Below are 17,823 nucleotides of genomic sequence, written 5' to 3'. Positions count from 1 at the left end.
GACTTGCCTTTCCCTTGCCAGATCTAAGGACACAGGCCTGGGGTCTGCCACAAACTGCAAAGTACCATGTCTCCCAGAGCATGTTCCAGAATCCCCGTCCGTAGATGCTCTGCAAAGAAGGTTTTGGGGGCACTGGGTTTAGGGGGTGCTGCATGCTACGCTTCTATACAGGAGCACATTAGAGTCTCCATACCACTGCTACAGGAAAACATCCAAACTTTTTGTATTTGGTCGCGTATTTCTGAAACCCTTTTTTTTTTTTATGGAATATCTTTACAAGGGGTATGTGGTGTTATGGTTGTGTGGTAGATACTGGAGAAGGAGCGATTTGTGGGTAGTGTCTCATGGTACAGTAGAAACAGCTCAGTCACAGGGCGTGAATTTGAGTCCTGGCTCTGCTTTGTGATTGGGCTTGAGAACTCTGGGCTGACCTACAAAAACCTGACATTACGGCATTGAATTAAACCAGTGGGTTTATCCCCATGAGAAGTCATGGCTAAACTATGCATAGAAAAAGACTGGAAAGAAACATTAACATTGACTATCTTTGCTATGCATAGAAAAAGACTGGAAAGAAACATTAACAGTGACTATCTTTGCACAGTGGAACAGGAGTATGTTTTATTTGCCTCTTTATACTTTCAAAATTATTTTAAAGCAGTTTCTAAAGTAGCTGTTAAAATCAAAAACAAAAGTGTTATTGAAACAAGCAAAAATATCTTGAACCATGCTACACCTAATGGGTTTGCATCTGCTGTGGCTGAGGTTTCCCGCAGAGTTGGTACATGGCAGCACCAGGCTGCCTCCTACCAGGCCTTGTGCCAAGGGCTACCAGCAGGACTCAAGCTGGAACCCTGATGGGAAGGGACCCACAGGCTGGTCAAACAGGTGTTTTAAAGGGACTGGGGAAAGGCCAGCTGCCCCTGGGTAGGTAGTTAAAACTGTGTATGCCTTCCCTTGTACAGTGTGGGACTTTGGTGGTACTGCCTGGAAGAACTTTGTAATTAGTTCCCTGTATGTCATGCCCCTTGCAGGCAAAACAGAAGGGGCAGAGCAGAGGTCAAAGGCACAGATTATCAAAGGGAATCCTTCTGGATCCTGAGACTAGCCTGAAAGGGGTGTCATTTGTCACTGGGAATAGAGGGGGCAAGGCCTGGTGGACCCTCCAAGAGAGAGCTTATGCGAAAATTATCAATGTCCAACTTTAGTTAAGATTCATTTTTAAAACAGAGGATTTAAAAGACAGGATAGGCATTGGAATTGGGTAGTAAGAAGAGAAAACCAGAGCCCAAAGTGAGGAAATGGGTGATCTGTCCTCACATAGTTGGTGGTGGAGCCGGGCCTCACTGACTCAACTCTCAGGTCCTCAGGAGGTCCTCTGTCCTGTATACCCCAAATGACCGCCTAAATTCAGGCCTCAAGCAGTAAGAAGTGCTCTGCCTCCAGGTCTTAGCAATAATTCTCCCCACATCAGATGCCAAGTCATTTTCTTCCCCTTATACCAGGGAAGGTGTAATTGGTAAATGAGAAATGTGTATTTATATGTTTCCTATTACAAACATGGATGGCTGAAGATTTTTAATTAGCATCTCTCACCAGCAGTTTTGCAAATGGCTCAGTATCACTCCCTCTCAGCTCCTATAATTTCTTAAAATTTGAGATCTAGACATCAAACATATAGGAGCTATTTTAAGTAATAAAAAAATTCAAAGGTGATTTTCCCAGACAACCTGCACGTGATGAAACTCTAAGTTATAAAGTTACAGGCTGTCCTTGGCCTCCATCTTGAAGATGCGGCTGTATTGCCATGCACCTCTAAATTCTAAGCCATCTCACAAAATGGTTTTCCTACTACTGCATGTGCCACAACCAAATAAGCACGGTGGCTTTCCCACCTCACCTCCAGCTACTTCCAAGGGCCCGTTCTTTTTCCGGAGTTCCAGGACAGCTTCCACAAACTCCTTGCCACCTTTCTTCTCCAGCGTGTTTCCTAGACAAGGACAGGGTGGGGTTAGGTTGCCATTCTGTGTCTCTGGCACACACAGACACTTAGCATGTCAGGTGATTACATACTTCAAATGATCTATTAAATTTCCATCAGGCTGCAAAACAGAAACTAAGCCCTGGCTGAGTTAGTAAAGTAAAATTGAGAAGGGCCTTGTCATCACCAGTTACTACCCTCACATTGTTGCTTCATCTGGCTGTCTCTGCTGCCCCTTATTTGGGTCTGACTCACGGTGATCATGGATGTGACAGAGATGTGAAAGAGACAGGAGATGCTTGTTTTTTTTTTTTTGCAAACATGCTTGTCCTGGATGCTTTTCACTGGCATGAGATACCAGCTGGTACTGGTTTCTAAGACTAATAATGCCTGCCTTGGGTTTTCTTCTCTGTCTCTGGGGAGAACCACCAAGTAAGGAGGTTTCAGCAGCATACAATGCTCCCATCGAGAGGCCAGCTCTCCTCCTGGCAGTAGGCCTAGAAGGAAGTGTTCATACTTGGCCATCTTTGGACCAGCATTATTACCGTGCTTAGTTCCTGTTTTGCAGCTTTGGTCTCATATGCAAATACAAAATAAAAATGGCCTCAGACGGTATTTTCTTAATTACACTAATGATTCAGAATTGTTTTCAGTAAAGAAGGGCAACATCAGAAGCAGAGCTTAAAGATTAATCTGTATGCTATAAAAAGCTTGGAAAGGAGGATGTCTAACTGCTCAGGACCAGATTCTTTAATAAAAGCCAATGGAGGTTGGGAGCAATGTATTTTCTTCAATTAGGGCACTTGCTAAGTAATTAATTTCTGCTGTGAAAACCAAGTTCCCAAACAAGATCACCAACACCTACGAGAACTCTGAGTTGATGCTCATGTGGGATAGCAAGTGGCAATCAAAGTTAGCAACAAGATCAGTCTTTCAAGTTTGGCTAAAATGGGGTCTGAGTCTTCCTTAAGCTCTGATTCCTCAGTTTTGCACATTTTAAAGTACTTTTCCTCACAGGAGGACAAAATACTCCCCTTAAGATTCACATTTGTCTTGGAAAATTCCAGGTGCACCTGGCACAGTTCTGGTACGGGACAGTCAAGGTATATCGGAATGCACCAGCCCAAATTCTCTTTGGAGTCACCCTGCGATGATTAGGGCTAATAATCTTAGTGAAACTTGCCTCCTTTGAATGTTTGTTCTGCAGGGGTGAACTAACCCCAGGAGGTGTCTGGGAAGAAGAGGAAACAACTTGGGCCTTGTCCCAAATACAAACCAGGGCTAATGGCTAGGACTGGGCCTGTACCCACCCGCTGTAGGAAACCTGGGGTGTACAGACAAACATGACCAGCAGCCACAGCCCAAGGGAGCTCTCAGCTGTGTCTGAGAGAGGGCGGTACAAACTTAGCATCCTTGAGGTGGGATTCTGTGTTACTCTTCATGATCTCAGACTGCCCTCCTGCCTTTACCTGTCCTGAAAAGCAGCACAGACTTTAAATGGCAGAGAATGTCACACCTGTTGCTGCTGCATGTTTCTAGTAAAGTCTGCATCAGAGGTGGCAGCTGAATGGACCATGCACTGGAGGAAGCAGGCCGGGGCTTAGAGCCCAACTCCACCACCACAAAGTGGATGCAACCCAGGCGAGTGAGACCCCAATACAGGTTCACCTAAACTATCCCTGCAGCTGAGAAAAAGGAATCTGGAGCCGGAACCAGCTGGATTCCACACACGGCTGCCCCTGGGGCCCAGTCTAGCCTTCACGCTTAAACCCATTCTCCAGCTTGAGGCAGGGCAACAAAAACGCTGGAGGCTGGACTAGTTAGGGTTCTCATTCTTTATCAAATTTAACTCTTTGGTGAGAACTGAGAAATTTGAAAGGTAAAATATCGTTTTTACTTTATCATGATTACCAACTCCTTTCTAAAATATTTAAGAAAATGGGCTGATTTATAATTAAAGGTATTTTATCTTAGGAAGAGTGTTTAAAAATTTTACTTATAAATATTGCTTTAATTAAAAGTGAAATTTCCAAGTTAAAATACACTTAAATGCATTTCCCAAACTTAAAAACTGAACCCTAGATTGCAGGCAATCAACCCAGTCAGGACTTGACTCCTACACACACATATGTATGCACATGTTCATGTAGACACACGTGTACTTTTTAACAAGAAACAGGCCCATTTTCAACCATATTGTCAACACTCTTATTGTAAGACTCTTGCTTTTGAGGCTTAACTTCAGGGTTAATCATAAAGCAATTGGCTTATTTGCCCCCAAGCATAAACATGTGTTACTCCCATGAGAACAAGAACATTATTTCATGCTTAGAAAGCAGGCATAAGTATCAGTGTTCAAAACAGCCTAAGCGAAAATTTAGGCTTGGACAAATGTCAGGCTAGGCCTGTGGTCTATTTCACTGTTAGAAAGAACTTTTGATGGGTAAAAGTTAATCACTGGGGCTAAGCATTCCTGCACTCGGATTCCTTCTTCCAGCAGTCTCGGGACTTCACACCAAATATGAGAAATGGAGTGATTACTAGCTTCCTCTTTTCTCCTCTCACACATCAAAGTGGGAGCTGGAACCAATTGAGGCCATGTAGGAATCTGGTTTAGCATTCACATTGTAAAAGATATCTGGGGTCAGTACTGGTTTGGACTGGTCCGCTGGGCAGAAAAAGCCCTGAGGGGCTTTGGAAGACTGGGTTCTGACCTGGCAGTCTTTCTGCTTTGGCCAGTTGGGGTGTCTGAAGCTGCTGAAGATTTCTGCAGGTGTGACAGTGTCGGTGAGTGATGTGTGCCAGGGTCCTGGGCAAGCTTTTGGACCCAGGTTGCTCCTGTGGCTTGGAAGCTAATAATTCCCCACCCTGTGCTTATCAATGGGTTGTAGGCAAACATGTCAGAGGAAAAGCATTAGCACTATCCTTATTCCAAAGAGATCTATTCCACTCACAATTCAGGAAGGACTGGGCTCTTCTGGGTGGCACAGTTGGGTCTGCCTGTTATTCCCCCAAGGCTTCAGCCCTGTCTCAAAGCTGCAACTCTGCTTCCTGGCATGGCTAATCCTGCTGGGCACGGCCTTCCTCAGCCTGCAGCACGCAGGCCAACTTTCTCTTCTCCCTGGACCTGGGTAAGATACTTTTGCCTAGGAAGTTTCATAATTCCCATTTCACCAAATGTCCTGGATGGCAGGATGAAGCCAGGCCTTAGTAACTCCCAGCTATGACAAAGACAAGCCCTTAGCTATTCATTTATTTTTCTCTAGATAAGCACTTCCCTCCCATCAAATTTTCATTTGGTTAAAAAAGGAAGCATCTTTCTCTTAAGCTGCCTGCCTTTGGAGCTCTTTAACTCCTCCAAAGTCTTGTGAAAGGGAAGTTTAATTGCCTACAGCCCGATTTCATTTTGGCCTGGCAGACTTGGCAAATTCTGACTTTCCATCCAGTTTGTCTTTCCATCCATGTCCAAAATCCAAAATACCCAGGAGAGTGGTTAGTCCAAATTGTAGTGGCTGGGGAAGACTGAACTAGCAGTCTTTGCTAGTGATGCCAAGCAGAGCCGGGCAGCCAGAGATTGTGAGCTACTGCACATCTAGCATCCAGGACCCTTGTGAAAATCCCGATCTCCTCATCCTTCTAGATGACTTCACTGTCTGCTGACTGGAAATGTAACCATTCTCTTTGGAAGCTAGTATTTGAATCCACACTCAGAGTGCCGCTCTCAGGACCAGCACATCTACTATAAAAGTCATATATACACATGAGTGATACCTTACAGCAGGCACCAATCATGAGCCAGGCTTTACAAAACAAGGTGCTTTGCTTACATTTAATGTAATTCTCATCATTACCATTACTTTATAGATAGGGAACCTGAAGCACTGAGGAGTGAAGTGACTTACCCAGGCCCCATGATCAGTAAATGGTGACAGTAGGATTCCAGTTCCTTCCACCTAGCTCCAAAGCTGTGCTTTTTTCTATCACACGTGGGTGCCGCCTCCTCAGACAGGCCCCTCAGTGTGTTCTTAAAGCAGGATACTGTGATTCTCCTGCCAGGAATCTGCAGCCTCGGGATATGGCATCTCAGGTGCCCTCTGTCTTGGCCACCCTCAGCTATTTAGCACACCAGGAATCAACCTACAATGCCTTATCAGCTGCCAGGGGAAAGGAAGGTGCTTTCTGGGTCTAGGATGATGTGTCTTATGAGTAGTCTAAGGATACCATGTCAGATTGAGGTGATTTTCATGCACCTGAAGTCTGAGAACCCTAAGTGTGGGCAAGCATTTGGAAGGGGTCCTCCTTGTGCACCTGAGGCTTTAAGGCCATTTTCAGGAACAAGTGTGCTTCTGACATGGAGACAGATTGGCAGGGGTTGCGGGGGTGGGGGTGGTCACCTGTGCACAGGCATCTGTGTTTGTCTGCTCTTCAGAGTGCATGGAGGTGGTCTTGGATGCCACTCGGTCCATGTGACTGTATTGTTCCTGCAGCTGAAATCATCTGTGAACCCAGTCTCCAACAAAGCTGTGCCTTGTGGGGCAGGTGAAGAAATGATTCTGCTGAACCAGTTTTCAAACCAGAAATGTCCATTTGTGAGCTGCATCAGCCAGGATGCATCACATCCTGGCTGACAGCTAGCTTTATTACTCAGGTTCACAACCCAGGGACAGGAGACCTTGGGAAGGTCAGGACAGCTGGAAGTGTGAAATGAATGCAGCCCTGCATAGCTGTCAAAGGATCAAGCTGTCTGCAGCGGCCGACTGACCATGCACACACACACTCGGCAGCACCCGGCTAGGCATTACCTACTTCACCACCGATGTAGAAGTCAGTGTTTGTCGGGTGAACGACAGCATCACTGTCGATCGAGGCAATGTCAGCCTGTACAACTTGCAACTATAACAGGTAAACAAATGTATATCAACTGTGTTGGACCGAGACCCACGCACAGGCACATTTACTAACGCCCCATGGCAGGGCTGGCCTACCTGGTCGATTCCAACATATGAGCCCAAGGGGCAATCAGTCCACGCAGTGTGCGCACATGTGGATGGGGGTGAGGACAGGAGGAGGAGGAATATCAAATGTGACATGTTTAAATTAAACATTTGAATGACAAGTCCAAAAAAAGAGAAACACACACATGAGATCATTTCCAAAGGTTAAAAGAAATAAAATGAATGCCCCGTTTCACTTCGCAAAAGCCTATAAAGTTGGCATCCCACTGAGAAGGCTACTAAAACATGGCATCTGTTTAAAAAAAAAAAAAAAAGTGGACCATCAGGCCAACCAAAACAACAAGTTTCTCCATTCTGTCTGCAGCAGTCAACTTGCAGGCTTTGATTTTTATTCTTGTGACATTTACCATTTTGTCTACCTTCAAGGGATTTCTCTTGAAAACCCAGAAAACAGTATTGATATATGTAGAGGATTGCCTTTATTTTTTCCCCTCAACATATGGGCTGATCTCTATCAATATTTTTCCAGGCCCATCTCTTACTCTAGCGTGTCTTATTTTTATGGTTTAATTTTTTTTTTGTTTTTTTACAGACAGGGTCTTGCTGTTGCCCAGGCTGGATTGCAGTGGCACAATCATAGGTCACTGCAGCTTCGAACTCCTGGGCCTAAGCAATCCTCCTGCCTCAGCCTCCCAAGCGAGTAGCTGAGATTACAGGCACGTATCACCAAGCTCAGCTAAGTTTTTGACTTTTTGTAGAGATGAGGTCTCTCTTACCCAGGTTGGCCTCCAACTCCTGGCCTCACTCAATTCTCCTGCCTCAGCCTCCAAAAACGCTGGAGTTACAGGTGTGAGCCACTGCACCTGGCCTTTGTATTTTAGTATAAAATGTGCTTTGGATAGAATCCTTGCTTCTTCTAGCTTGTGGTTTTTTGTTTTGTTTTTTGAGAATCTGTATAAGGCAGCTGGAAAAGAAGTTCAAGCTGGACACTCTTGAGTCCAGTCCTCATGTTTTCAGCCCACTGTTGCACCCAGATCATGTGGGTCAGGCCTGGGCTCATGGAATGAGTGTATCTCCCAGTAAGGAAGTCTGCTATCTGACAAAAACAGCGGAAGCTGAGAGCTCAAGGGATACAAAATAGATTGCACTTGAGGGTTAGGAAGGAGGCTACATCTGTGTGCCTATTTCCCCTGGCAAGCCTCTACATCGAAGAGCAGCAGAGGAGCCCTGTCGTGCCATTGAGCCGACAGTGCCATATATGCAAAGATAAAGCCATAGAGGCAGGACACGTAAGGGGCACCTCTCAGCCTGCCCTGTATCATCCACCGTCTTGAACAGGGAGACACCATGGCTCTGGGGCAGTTTTCCTCCATAAGAACTCGCTTGGAGATATTGCCCTTCTGTTTAATACCATCCTGTAGTCAAATAATTCATGAAGGTGGCATTCAGTCATATACTGTTTTCAGTTCTAAAAAAAAGTTGAAGTGATGGTAGTAAATTGTGGGCTAAAGACAGCTTAATAGCATACTGATGTGGCTTGTCTTCTCTTTCAAGCTTTGTCATTTCTAATTAAGGTTTAAATGGAGAAACTATCATTTTGTAGTTACCTGAGATTTTTCAGTTCTAAAGTAAAAACAAAACAAAAAAACAAACAAAAACCAACACGTTTAAAAATCCCTCCCCAAGTAACCAGCAGTCAGTTTGATCATTATGGAAGAGAATTCAGATGGCAATATATTTGCAACTGAGGAGAGAATAGCCAATCACACTTAATAAAACAGATCGTTTACACTTGGAATGGCCTGGAGTAAGTCGATATTCAGTGTCTACACTCAAATATCAATCTTCGATTTGGAAATTTGGCTTGACCACTGTAAAGTCTGGGAAGATGAAACGCCTAAATTCTGGGTTCCATAACTTTTCATCTGACAGCTGGTGGTGCCGAACCCCGTCCCCAATTACCTAGGTCATCTTTAAGGTCAATGTCAGCATTGGTAGGATTGATTATGGCCTCCACCTCAAAGCCGGCTAAATTACTGATTTCACTGTGAATAAGGTTCAGCTGCAAAGAAAAGCATGAGGTGGGAAATAACAGGAGAGCTGGGAAGTCTCAGAGAAGGAGCCTTGGGATACAGGTAAAGGGCAGTGGACACTCCAAGTGCACGAGGCACAAAAGGGAAGCAGGGAGTTGCTGGCTCAAATGAACCCATTTCAAACATAAGACTCAAATGCTGCTCGGGATGCAGGAGCAAGCAAACTAGAATGAATGTTCAGAGCATGTGGGTGATGCCTGGGGCAAAAGGAAGCACAAGCCACATTTGAGGAGGAGATCAACTTTCCTTTAAAGGGACTTGTGATCTGGGGGCCAAAGTAAGGCAGCTATCAGGACCTAGAATGAGTACTCATTGCTGAGGGTGGGGGATGGTGTGACTGTCCTCATCCTTGAGTGCTGGGCTGGTGCTAACATCCTACCTGGCTTGGGCAAACGCCTAAGGGCCCTGCCATTGTCTTCCAAGTGACTATGGGTCCTTAAGGCTGTCCCCATCACTGTGACTGCTGGCTGGCTTCCCTGCTCTGCTCAGGGTGGCAAGAAGTGAGAACAGTCTGTTGCTTAGTAACATCTAATTTACGTGTTCATTAGTCATGTAATGCTGAAGTTCCCTGGTGAAACCCAGGGGAGGAAAGTTCTCCAGCAAGACAATGTGTCTTTTAAATGGTTTTCACCTTGTTGGTCAGGTTGCTCTGAGACTCAATGGGTGGCTTATTGAGCATTTTCCTTAAGTGTTATATCCAACCAATGAATTTGTTCTTTCTGAAGAGCCACTGAATGGGTGTACCCCAGCCACTGTTATTCTGTTACAATGGCAACCCTGCATCTGAGTATTCGAGGAATCCCGAGTTTGAAATTCTGTCAGAGGGGCAAGGAGAATTAATGGGCCTAGGACTGCTGTTCTGGGTCCTACTATTCCCCTTGCTTTTCTTTAGGTACAAGCACCTGCAGGAAAGCTTGCTTTTGCACATGCTCTCACAATGACATTGTTCACGCTTCAGTAACATAAATTCCTAACACCTGCAGACAACTGCAATGCCTGAGTAGCCCCAGCAGAACTGGTGCTCAAGACTACAACCTAGGCCAGAATAGTGGCTGCGGTCTGCAGGGTTTACCAGGGCATGAGGCTTTGTCCAGGAGCTCACCCAGGAGAGGGCTGTGCACAGGACACTTGGCAGGGAAGCTCCTGGCAACAGAGCAAGTTGCTGCATTTCTAAGGCCAAACATTTTGTTGAAAACAAAAGCAAACAAAAAACCTGGCACTCCAGAAGCATCGGAAATAAAAACCCACATTTTTGATTGCCAGAAGCAGTCGGATTCTCAAAGAGGGATGTGCTTACACTAAGAGTCATCCTCTGGGAGGAAACAGTTGTGGAATTAAGTTTTGTCATACAGCCAAAGAAGAATTCTGGCCAGGGCAGTGGACTTCGTTTTTGGTTAAAGACTCAGAGAAGAGGACCAAGTTTTATTCATGTGGACTTTCTGGGTTATTGCTCCTAGCACTACAGAGTGATTTAGAGGCCACCCACACCCTTGAAGCTGAAGGAAGCCATGGGGGTGATCTCACAAAGCAAAGCTCTCAGCAGCTCAGGGCCCTGGCACCAGGTCAGAGGCACAGAAAAGAGCATGGGAGCTGGGGCCTGACTGCTGCCATCGGGGAGGAGGGGTGTGGGTGGGCACAGAGTGGGGGGCCTTAGGGTAAGGCAAGTGAACTCTCAGGATTTAGAACAAGGCTAAGGATTTTACTCTATTATTTAGTTCTGCATTTGACTCCAAGCAAATGCTTTTTATAAAAACTCAAATTAAGCCAATACTCCCCCTACCACACACCACCAAAACACACCCCACACAGTGTGAAGAGGCAGGTTGGTGAGGAAGGCAGGCAAATGAGAAAAAGACTCGATCTACTCAGTGTAATGTGGATGTGTATGCTTTTAAGGCATCTATAAATTCCTTTGTTTAAAACAATACATGTTCAATCCTTAAAATTCACACAATTTTTTCCAATTGTATAGATGCTTCTGGTGTTATATTCAGAAATGCTTCATTGGAAAAGTAGCTATTTTGGTGGGCTCTGCTTCAGCTAGCCAGGAAGACCCCTCCACTGGCCTGTATCTGACTCTCTCCTGGGGACAACCACCTGCTCTGTCTAGGGGAATGGGATTCTCTGGGGGAAACCTGGCTTTGCTGAAGCAAGAGAACAGTTATCAACAGAACTCAAGCTCATGGAGAATTCCCAGCTTCCGTTGGACTCACTACCTTCCTGTCTGACCAGAGGCAGCCCCACTCTTGGAAGTACAGACTACAGGACCTCAGGGAGCCACTACTACTCAGCATTGAGGATTTCCTGCCAACCAAGTGCTGTTTCACTCTTCACATCTGTGGATGAGGCTAGAGTTGTGATTTTCCAACTATGCTCTGCTATGCACTGGGGCTCAGCAGAAGTCCTTAGGGTATAAGGCTGAGCCACAAAGTTTTGTTGCTATAAAATGTGTACAAACATGTATTTTTAAGCAATCTTGACTAGAAAGTGTGTGCTTGGGATGTGTGCATCAGGGGAAGAGAATGGGAAGGGGAGAAGACAAATTAATTCAAGTACTTTGGAAGGACAAATGGGTAATCAGCTTGGCAGGTGGGCCAGTGGGCAGAAGCCAACAGCAAGATGATCATGAACGAAGACAGTAGCTCCACTATACAGAAGAAAGCCCATGAGCATAGGGTGCAAATGGACCAGTACACATGTTTCTGGACAGGCTCCCACTGTCCAGTCACAAATGAATAAGCGAGATAGAGCCAAGACAGAGGTCCAGTCTTAGGAGGCCCCAGGGTCCCCTCCCACCAGCCAGGGTCAGATCCAATGGGGTTTATCAGCCAGAGGGATGTGTGTCCATCTGAAGTACATGGCAGAGAAGTGGTCCTTGTGGGTTAGGAAACCAGATTTCTGGGAACTGTAAAAATTCCCAAAATTAGTCTGATTTTCTGGGAGGAATAAGGACCATTAATGGTTTCAGAATTTGAATAAGGTGACTGCTTCTTTGTACCATCATCGGGAAAGACAGAAAACTAAGTTTTAATCCACAGCATGAGGAATTTAAAGCAGCTATGAAGACTGTTAGCCACTGAGGAAAGTAACCATAGGGCACTGCCAGTTATAGAGCAAGAGAGGGTCCCACGTGGCTGCGCAGTTGGCAGAAAGGGTCGTAGCCAAGGGACCTTCAAGATCCCTTCCAGCATTGGAATCTGATGATCCTAACCTCATTGGCTTTGCTGGGCCAGCTTCTGATACAAGCAGTACTCGAGTGGGGAGTCCGTGGAAACCCTTATTCTTTACTCATGGTATATGCTCATCAGAGTATAATCTCTTTGAAGGCAAGAGTGGGTGTGGCCCCCTAACCCTGAGTGCTGCACAGTGCCTAAGCCAGTGCTGGGGTTCCCCGGGCATGTAGAGTTAGAACTGAACATCAAACATCCTCAGATATAACTCAGATAAAATGACTGCCCCTGCCCGCTTTCCTTTAAGGCATGGTTAATGGAAATGCCAGAGCTCAGAAATTGAGCCCTGAGCCTGGCTTGGATCTGAGGCGGCTCAGAGCCAAGCTGCCCTCGCCTGGATGGGAGGCTGGCCCCCACCATTTAGGGCAGAGCAGGAGGCGGTCTGTCGATGACGACAGGGAAGCAGTGCCTGGATGGACACGCAGACTGCCTGACCTGACCTACTTGGCTACAGGAAATAGTACATTCCTTCTCGGTTCTTTTAAAAAAATATTAGAAACCCAATTTTAGTTAATGAAAGTGATTGTTAAAGATAGTGCCTGAGTGGTATGTTAAATCTACCCCGTAACTGTCAGATGTTGGTGTGTCTCAGTCTCTCATAATAAACAAGGAAGGAAGCCTGGCTGGTCTCATTTCCCTGTGCTGACCACCTAAAGTGCAGTTATTCTCCTGTCCCCAAAGTTCACTTCAACGAGGGGAATGGGAAGGGCAGTGTCTTCCACAGGACCCTCCTGAATGCTGTCTTCCCTGGGGCACACTGCAGGGCTAGCTCCTGCCCTCACAGCTGTGCTGTGTGGTTCTCCCTGCACACATGCATGCCCAGCCTGGATTTCTCCAGAGGCCTTGGACCTGGCAGCAGAATCTAGTGGGTCCAGCTAGAAAGAGCCCCACAAAGATAAGGACATGGATAGACACTGCTGGATGGCTAGATGGCCGATAGCTGAGCCATTCCTTCATGGCTTTGTCAGTTTCCTAAACTATCTCAGAAGCCAGTCCTCAGCCATAGTGGAGAGAAGGGGTGAATGGTTTTTCTCCCTCACTGTTGCTTCAACTTCAAGAGCTCCCTTTCTCCTCACAGTTCTTCCAGCCCACAGGAGAAGGGTGTGTGGATCAAAGGGAGAAAACCTATGGTACGTTATGCCTGTCTTGAATGGCCTGCGAGCTGGGGTTGCCATCTTGATCATTTGGGAGGTAAGGAGACTCGTCACAGCCTCAGATTGCCTTCCCAACTCCTTCAAATAATGCTGACTCTACCAAGGAAACTTAAAGCATTTACTACCACTGACACATTAGACACATTAGAAATGTTTTTTCTGAAAACTGTAAAACCTCTGAAAAAAGGCTGCAAATCTTAGCTGAACACAAAGCAAAAGCATTTAGTTGACTCAGATTCACAGCACTGATTTCCTTTTCCTTTTTAAAACAATTCAACAATTTGTGTGAACATTGGGCAAAATCAGTGAGTAATGGCTGTGATGACTCCTGAGACTTCAGTATGTGAAATACATCATTAACATCAATGGTCAGGCTCCTAAGCGTGGGCCATGCCTCCTGAGTAGCTTAGCAACCATACCTTACAGGGCTGTAGCACGCACAATATCACCCTTCTCCATCCCAGCTTGCTTGCAATCTTCAAGCACAGGTTTCAATGTCACAGATAGAAAAATGAGATTCACAGGACACAGGGTACCTATAGTCACCATTCTAAAGTACCCCTTTTGAAACATTTCCTAAGCTCCAAGTCAAAGTTAATGTCTATAATATTTTAAATGTGCTTTTTGTAAAGACTGTGTCAGTTTCATGATTTTTGCCTTTTTTACACTATATGCCATGATTTTCACCTGACAGTAATAGCCAATAAAAAGCCAGAAAGTAATGCTTCAAAATAATGCTCTAATGTATCAACGCTCACTCCATCTCATGCTGCAGGGGTGTAGGGTTCCAGAAAGGGCAGTTGGAACCCTAGTTTCTAACACTGGTGCTTAGGCTGACATAAGATGCTGCTTTACTTTGGAAACATGCCGTTTATTCTGCTGAGCAGTGTCTGCAGCACTAGATCTTTGGGTGCCTCTTCCTGGATATGTGAATCTTGGGTCATAAAGTCGCAAGCACATTCAACAGGAAGAGCAGTTTCTTGGTAGCTTGGTGTTTTGTTTTCACCACTACAAAGGGGGTGATACGGGAAAGAAGGCTAGGTGGTCTGTCTGGGTCTACATTCAACCCCTTCTCTTATGGCTGACCATTTTATACTGAGGGTTCCAGCTTAATCATTCCTTTCAAATTTTCCCTCCAAAAGTCAAGATAAGCACATTAGTTTCACTGTTAAGCTCACTGCTTTCATTCTCCATTTTTCAAAATAACATTAAATGATATGTTTGCAATTTATTATAGAGTATCAGTACTTTTCTATGGCTGTTTGTATCCTCATCCTACCAATTCTGAATAGGGAACAGTCAGTATTAGCCAAAATTTTACTCTACTGTACTTTATTTTTATTTGTGTGACGCCTGACCCTGAGACCAGGTGTATCTGAAAAAGAAGAGTTATGTTGCTAAGAGCTGACATGTTTCTGGCTCTTGGGAGAAGCCAGCAAGATATCTGTGGCCTTTGCCCCCTCCCCTCCAGGGCTCACAAACAGAGCCCAGAGGAGGCCGCGATCCCATTTCTTTCAGAAGATCACAGCAACAAGAAGGGCATCTGCATTTTGCATGGACATTTTTACAGCCATATTTGCTGCTACTTTGGAAATATTTTAGTTCATCCAGCAAGGGAGGTATGAGGAATTCTGATTTGAGGCTGCCTTTGGAGCGGCTGGCAGGAGGTAGCAAGAACAGAGGGAGGGGAGAGGCCAGGGTGGGAGTGCCTAAGGGCAGAGTGGGGAAAAGAGGTAGAAGGTGACCCCAGGGGCTGAACTGCTCTGTATGTCAAACGGAAGCAATGTGGATGGGTCACATTAACTTTCAGTACATTACCCAAGGAATATATTACAGGGGTGAAAGTAGACCCGGGCAGTTGTCTTCACTGCTGAGTCAAAATTTTTAAAAGAATGAAAAATATTTCAAACAAAAACTTTCAAAGCCCCAGACCTTAAGATGACAACTAGTGCTACTTTTTCTTTTGAAAAAATGCATACAAAATACAGAGAATGGTTAAAAATGTAAACAGTAATGGTTATTTTCTGGAACACAGAGTCCACCACAGGAATTGCATCATGAGAGAGAGTGCAATTAGTGACAGAAAGAGGGAAGGGGGGGTAGGAGGAGAACTTGCAATGACATGAGCAAGGGAACCGTGTCACTGTGATGCAAAAGAAATTGACAGTGGGTTTAAAAATGATGCAGCTTCAGATCCAAGTTTGTTACCACATTCAAACTAAACACAGATTAACTTGGAAGGTCAAATTCACTCCTTTAATTTTTTAAGTATAGGATTAAAAAATTAAGAAGACCTTAATTCTTTCTTCCCACCCCTTTTTTGGTGTCAATAAAGAAATATTAGTTAACTCTCATTCTTAGGTCTTAAAAGCCTTTGCATCATTTTTATTTTCAATAAAAGTGAATCATCTTTTACAAAACCATGGCGTCCTGGCAAAGCTGCATCACTGGGGCGGCTGAAAATATATTGCCCATGGTTAAAACAAACAAACAATTAGCTGGAAGAGTCATCTGGTGGTTCAGTGAAGAAACCCAGTGCACCCATCAGTACAGTCTGAAAACAATCCCCTGTAGAGCCCTGCATCAGACCTGAGGCTCTACCTTTAGTGCCCCCCAGGACAAGCAGGCTGCCGGCTAGATTGTTCACCTTCCACCACCAGGGCTTGACTTCTGCCTAGTTCCCTGGCTGGTGCTATCTGATGACCAGTTTATCCCACAGAAGCAGCTCCTCCTCCAGACTAACCAAGGGTCCCCATCTCCCACAGGAGCCTCCTGTCCTCTTCTTTTTTACCACTGTCTCCCTTCCCTAGCTGCCAGGGTCCTCCCTCAGCATTGTGGCCTCCCCAGCACTTAGCCCTCCCTAAGGCCACTCCCAAAGCTCACGGCGCACTCTGTCTACCCACAAGGCTGGGAGTGGCCCCTGGGACCCCCCCCAGCCTTCCAGTGGAGATGGCCTGTGCCCATCTGTCCCTTGGGTCCCTCGAGTAGACTGAGGCCGCGCATCTGCCTACCTTCTGGCCGAGGAAGAGGCTCTTGGTGGAGAGGACTGTGAAGCCGTCGGCAGGTGTGCCCTCAGTCGTGCTGTCGGCGCTGGCTGCCTTACTGACTTCACCCTGCTTCTTCTTGCACAGACAGAAGGGTCAGAATGTGGGCTACACAGACACAAGCATCCTAACAGAGAGGCAGCTCCCAAGCCTCACCCATAACACCCAAGGGGAAACAGGAAACTAAACCACAACCAGTTCTCAGCATTTCTCCAAGGGGGAGCTCTGACTCATTTTGAGGTACAAGAGTTCTATAGAGTGTGTTGTTATATTTTAATCACTTTATGATCTTAAAAAAAAAAAAGCAGTCACTTAAAGGTAAAACTTCACTTTACAGTGATCATTTAGGATAGAATCATTTTCATAAATTCAGACCAATTAAATGTCTCTTAATTAAGGATCTTCAAGTGTCTTTCCTTTCTAGATGTCTGCAATACTATTAAAGCTTAAGAGGAAAAACTGTTCTAGGTCACTAGTTCTCAAAAAGCAGACTAAGGACTATAACCCTCCAACCTTCCTGACTCCAGAAGGTCAGACTCGCTTCCACCCTCCTTCATTAAAGCCAGCGTTAGAGAAGGATGCATGTGGTGGCTGTGGTGAACCATCTGTCTCCCCTGGGGACCCCCTGACCCCAGTAGTGGGCATGGTTCTTGGCTTGGTCTTCAGCTTCTTCCTCAGCATCATTAAGACTAAAATATATATGCCCTGGAGTTCCCAAGGATCTTCTGAGAGAGGTACATGACATGGAGAGTTTAAGAAACCAGCTTTCCGATCGTCTGCTTCCTAACATTTTCCTACAACTGATCTGCCCTAAGAAGGATCTACACCTGTGGTCAAGAATCCACACCAGAGCTCCTTTCATAACTACCCTCCTCTCACTTCCCAAAGTAAATATTAATATGGCATATCACTGTAGGAGCAGGGATGCATGTTTTTGGCATATTTCTATTAAGGACAAAGCCTGTATTAGAAATTGATACTCTGGCTAATTTGGAGATTTTCTGCATTAAAATAAATTGTAGAGTAAGGATAGTGAGAACAACATTGGTTTTCATTTAGACACTTCACCTTTCCCTTCCCCAAATTATTAACAAAAAGTACTTCACTCCTGAGGGAGGGTCTAGTGGGAGGAAATCCAGAAAGAAGGGGTGAGAAATATTACAGATGGCCATGCCTTCCTGAAGAATAATTCTGAATAAACTCAGGGCAAGGCCTGTGTCCTATCCATTTGCCTATTTAGGATTCAAATTCATTAATATGAGCATATTAACATTTTTTACTTACAATGAAAAGTAAGGTCTAATTTTGCTAATGGCTTTTAACAACAAGGGCTGATTTAGCAATTATGTTATATGGCAAACATTTC

At 45.2% G+C, this 17,823-nt stretch overlaps 1 protein-coding gene across 5 annotated transcripts in view; it reads right to left on the bottom strand.

Moving 5' to 3' along the window:
- Positions 1 to 17,823, bottom strand: part of LOC117065844 (core histone macro-H2A.1) — a 66,092-nt gene that overhangs the window by 9,784 nt on the left and 38,485 nt on the right. For 2 of the 5 annotated variants that reach the window (XM_033181160.1, XM_033181164.1), the window contains exons 5-7: positions 16,425 to 16,535; positions 8,899 to 8,998; positions 1,901 to 1,990 (exon numbers count right to left, since the gene is read on the bottom strand). In XM_033181160.1, coding sequence (XP_033037051.1) covers positions 1,901 to 1,990; positions 8,899 to 8,998; positions 16,425 to 16,535 — 301 coding nt within the window. Of the gene's footprint in view, positions 1 to 1,900; positions 1,991 to 6,783; positions 6,875 to 8,898; positions 8,999 to 16,424; positions 16,536 to 17,823 lie in introns of all 5 variants that reach the window. The other 3 variants (XM_033181162.1, XM_033181161.1, XM_033181163.1) reach the window with 3 other exon arrangements.

The sequence above is a fragment of the Trachypithecus francoisi genome, unplaced genomic scaffold (genome assembly GCF_009764315.1).
Source record: "Trachypithecus francoisi isolate TF-2019V2 unplaced genomic scaffold, Tfra_2.0 Lachesis_group2, whole genome shotgun sequence".
Taxonomy (NCBI): Eukaryota; Metazoa; Chordata; class Mammalia; order Primates; family Cercopithecidae; genus Trachypithecus; species Trachypithecus francoisi.
Note: the sequence above shows the minus strand (reverse complement) of the source record. Positions and strands in the feature narration are given on the sequence as shown.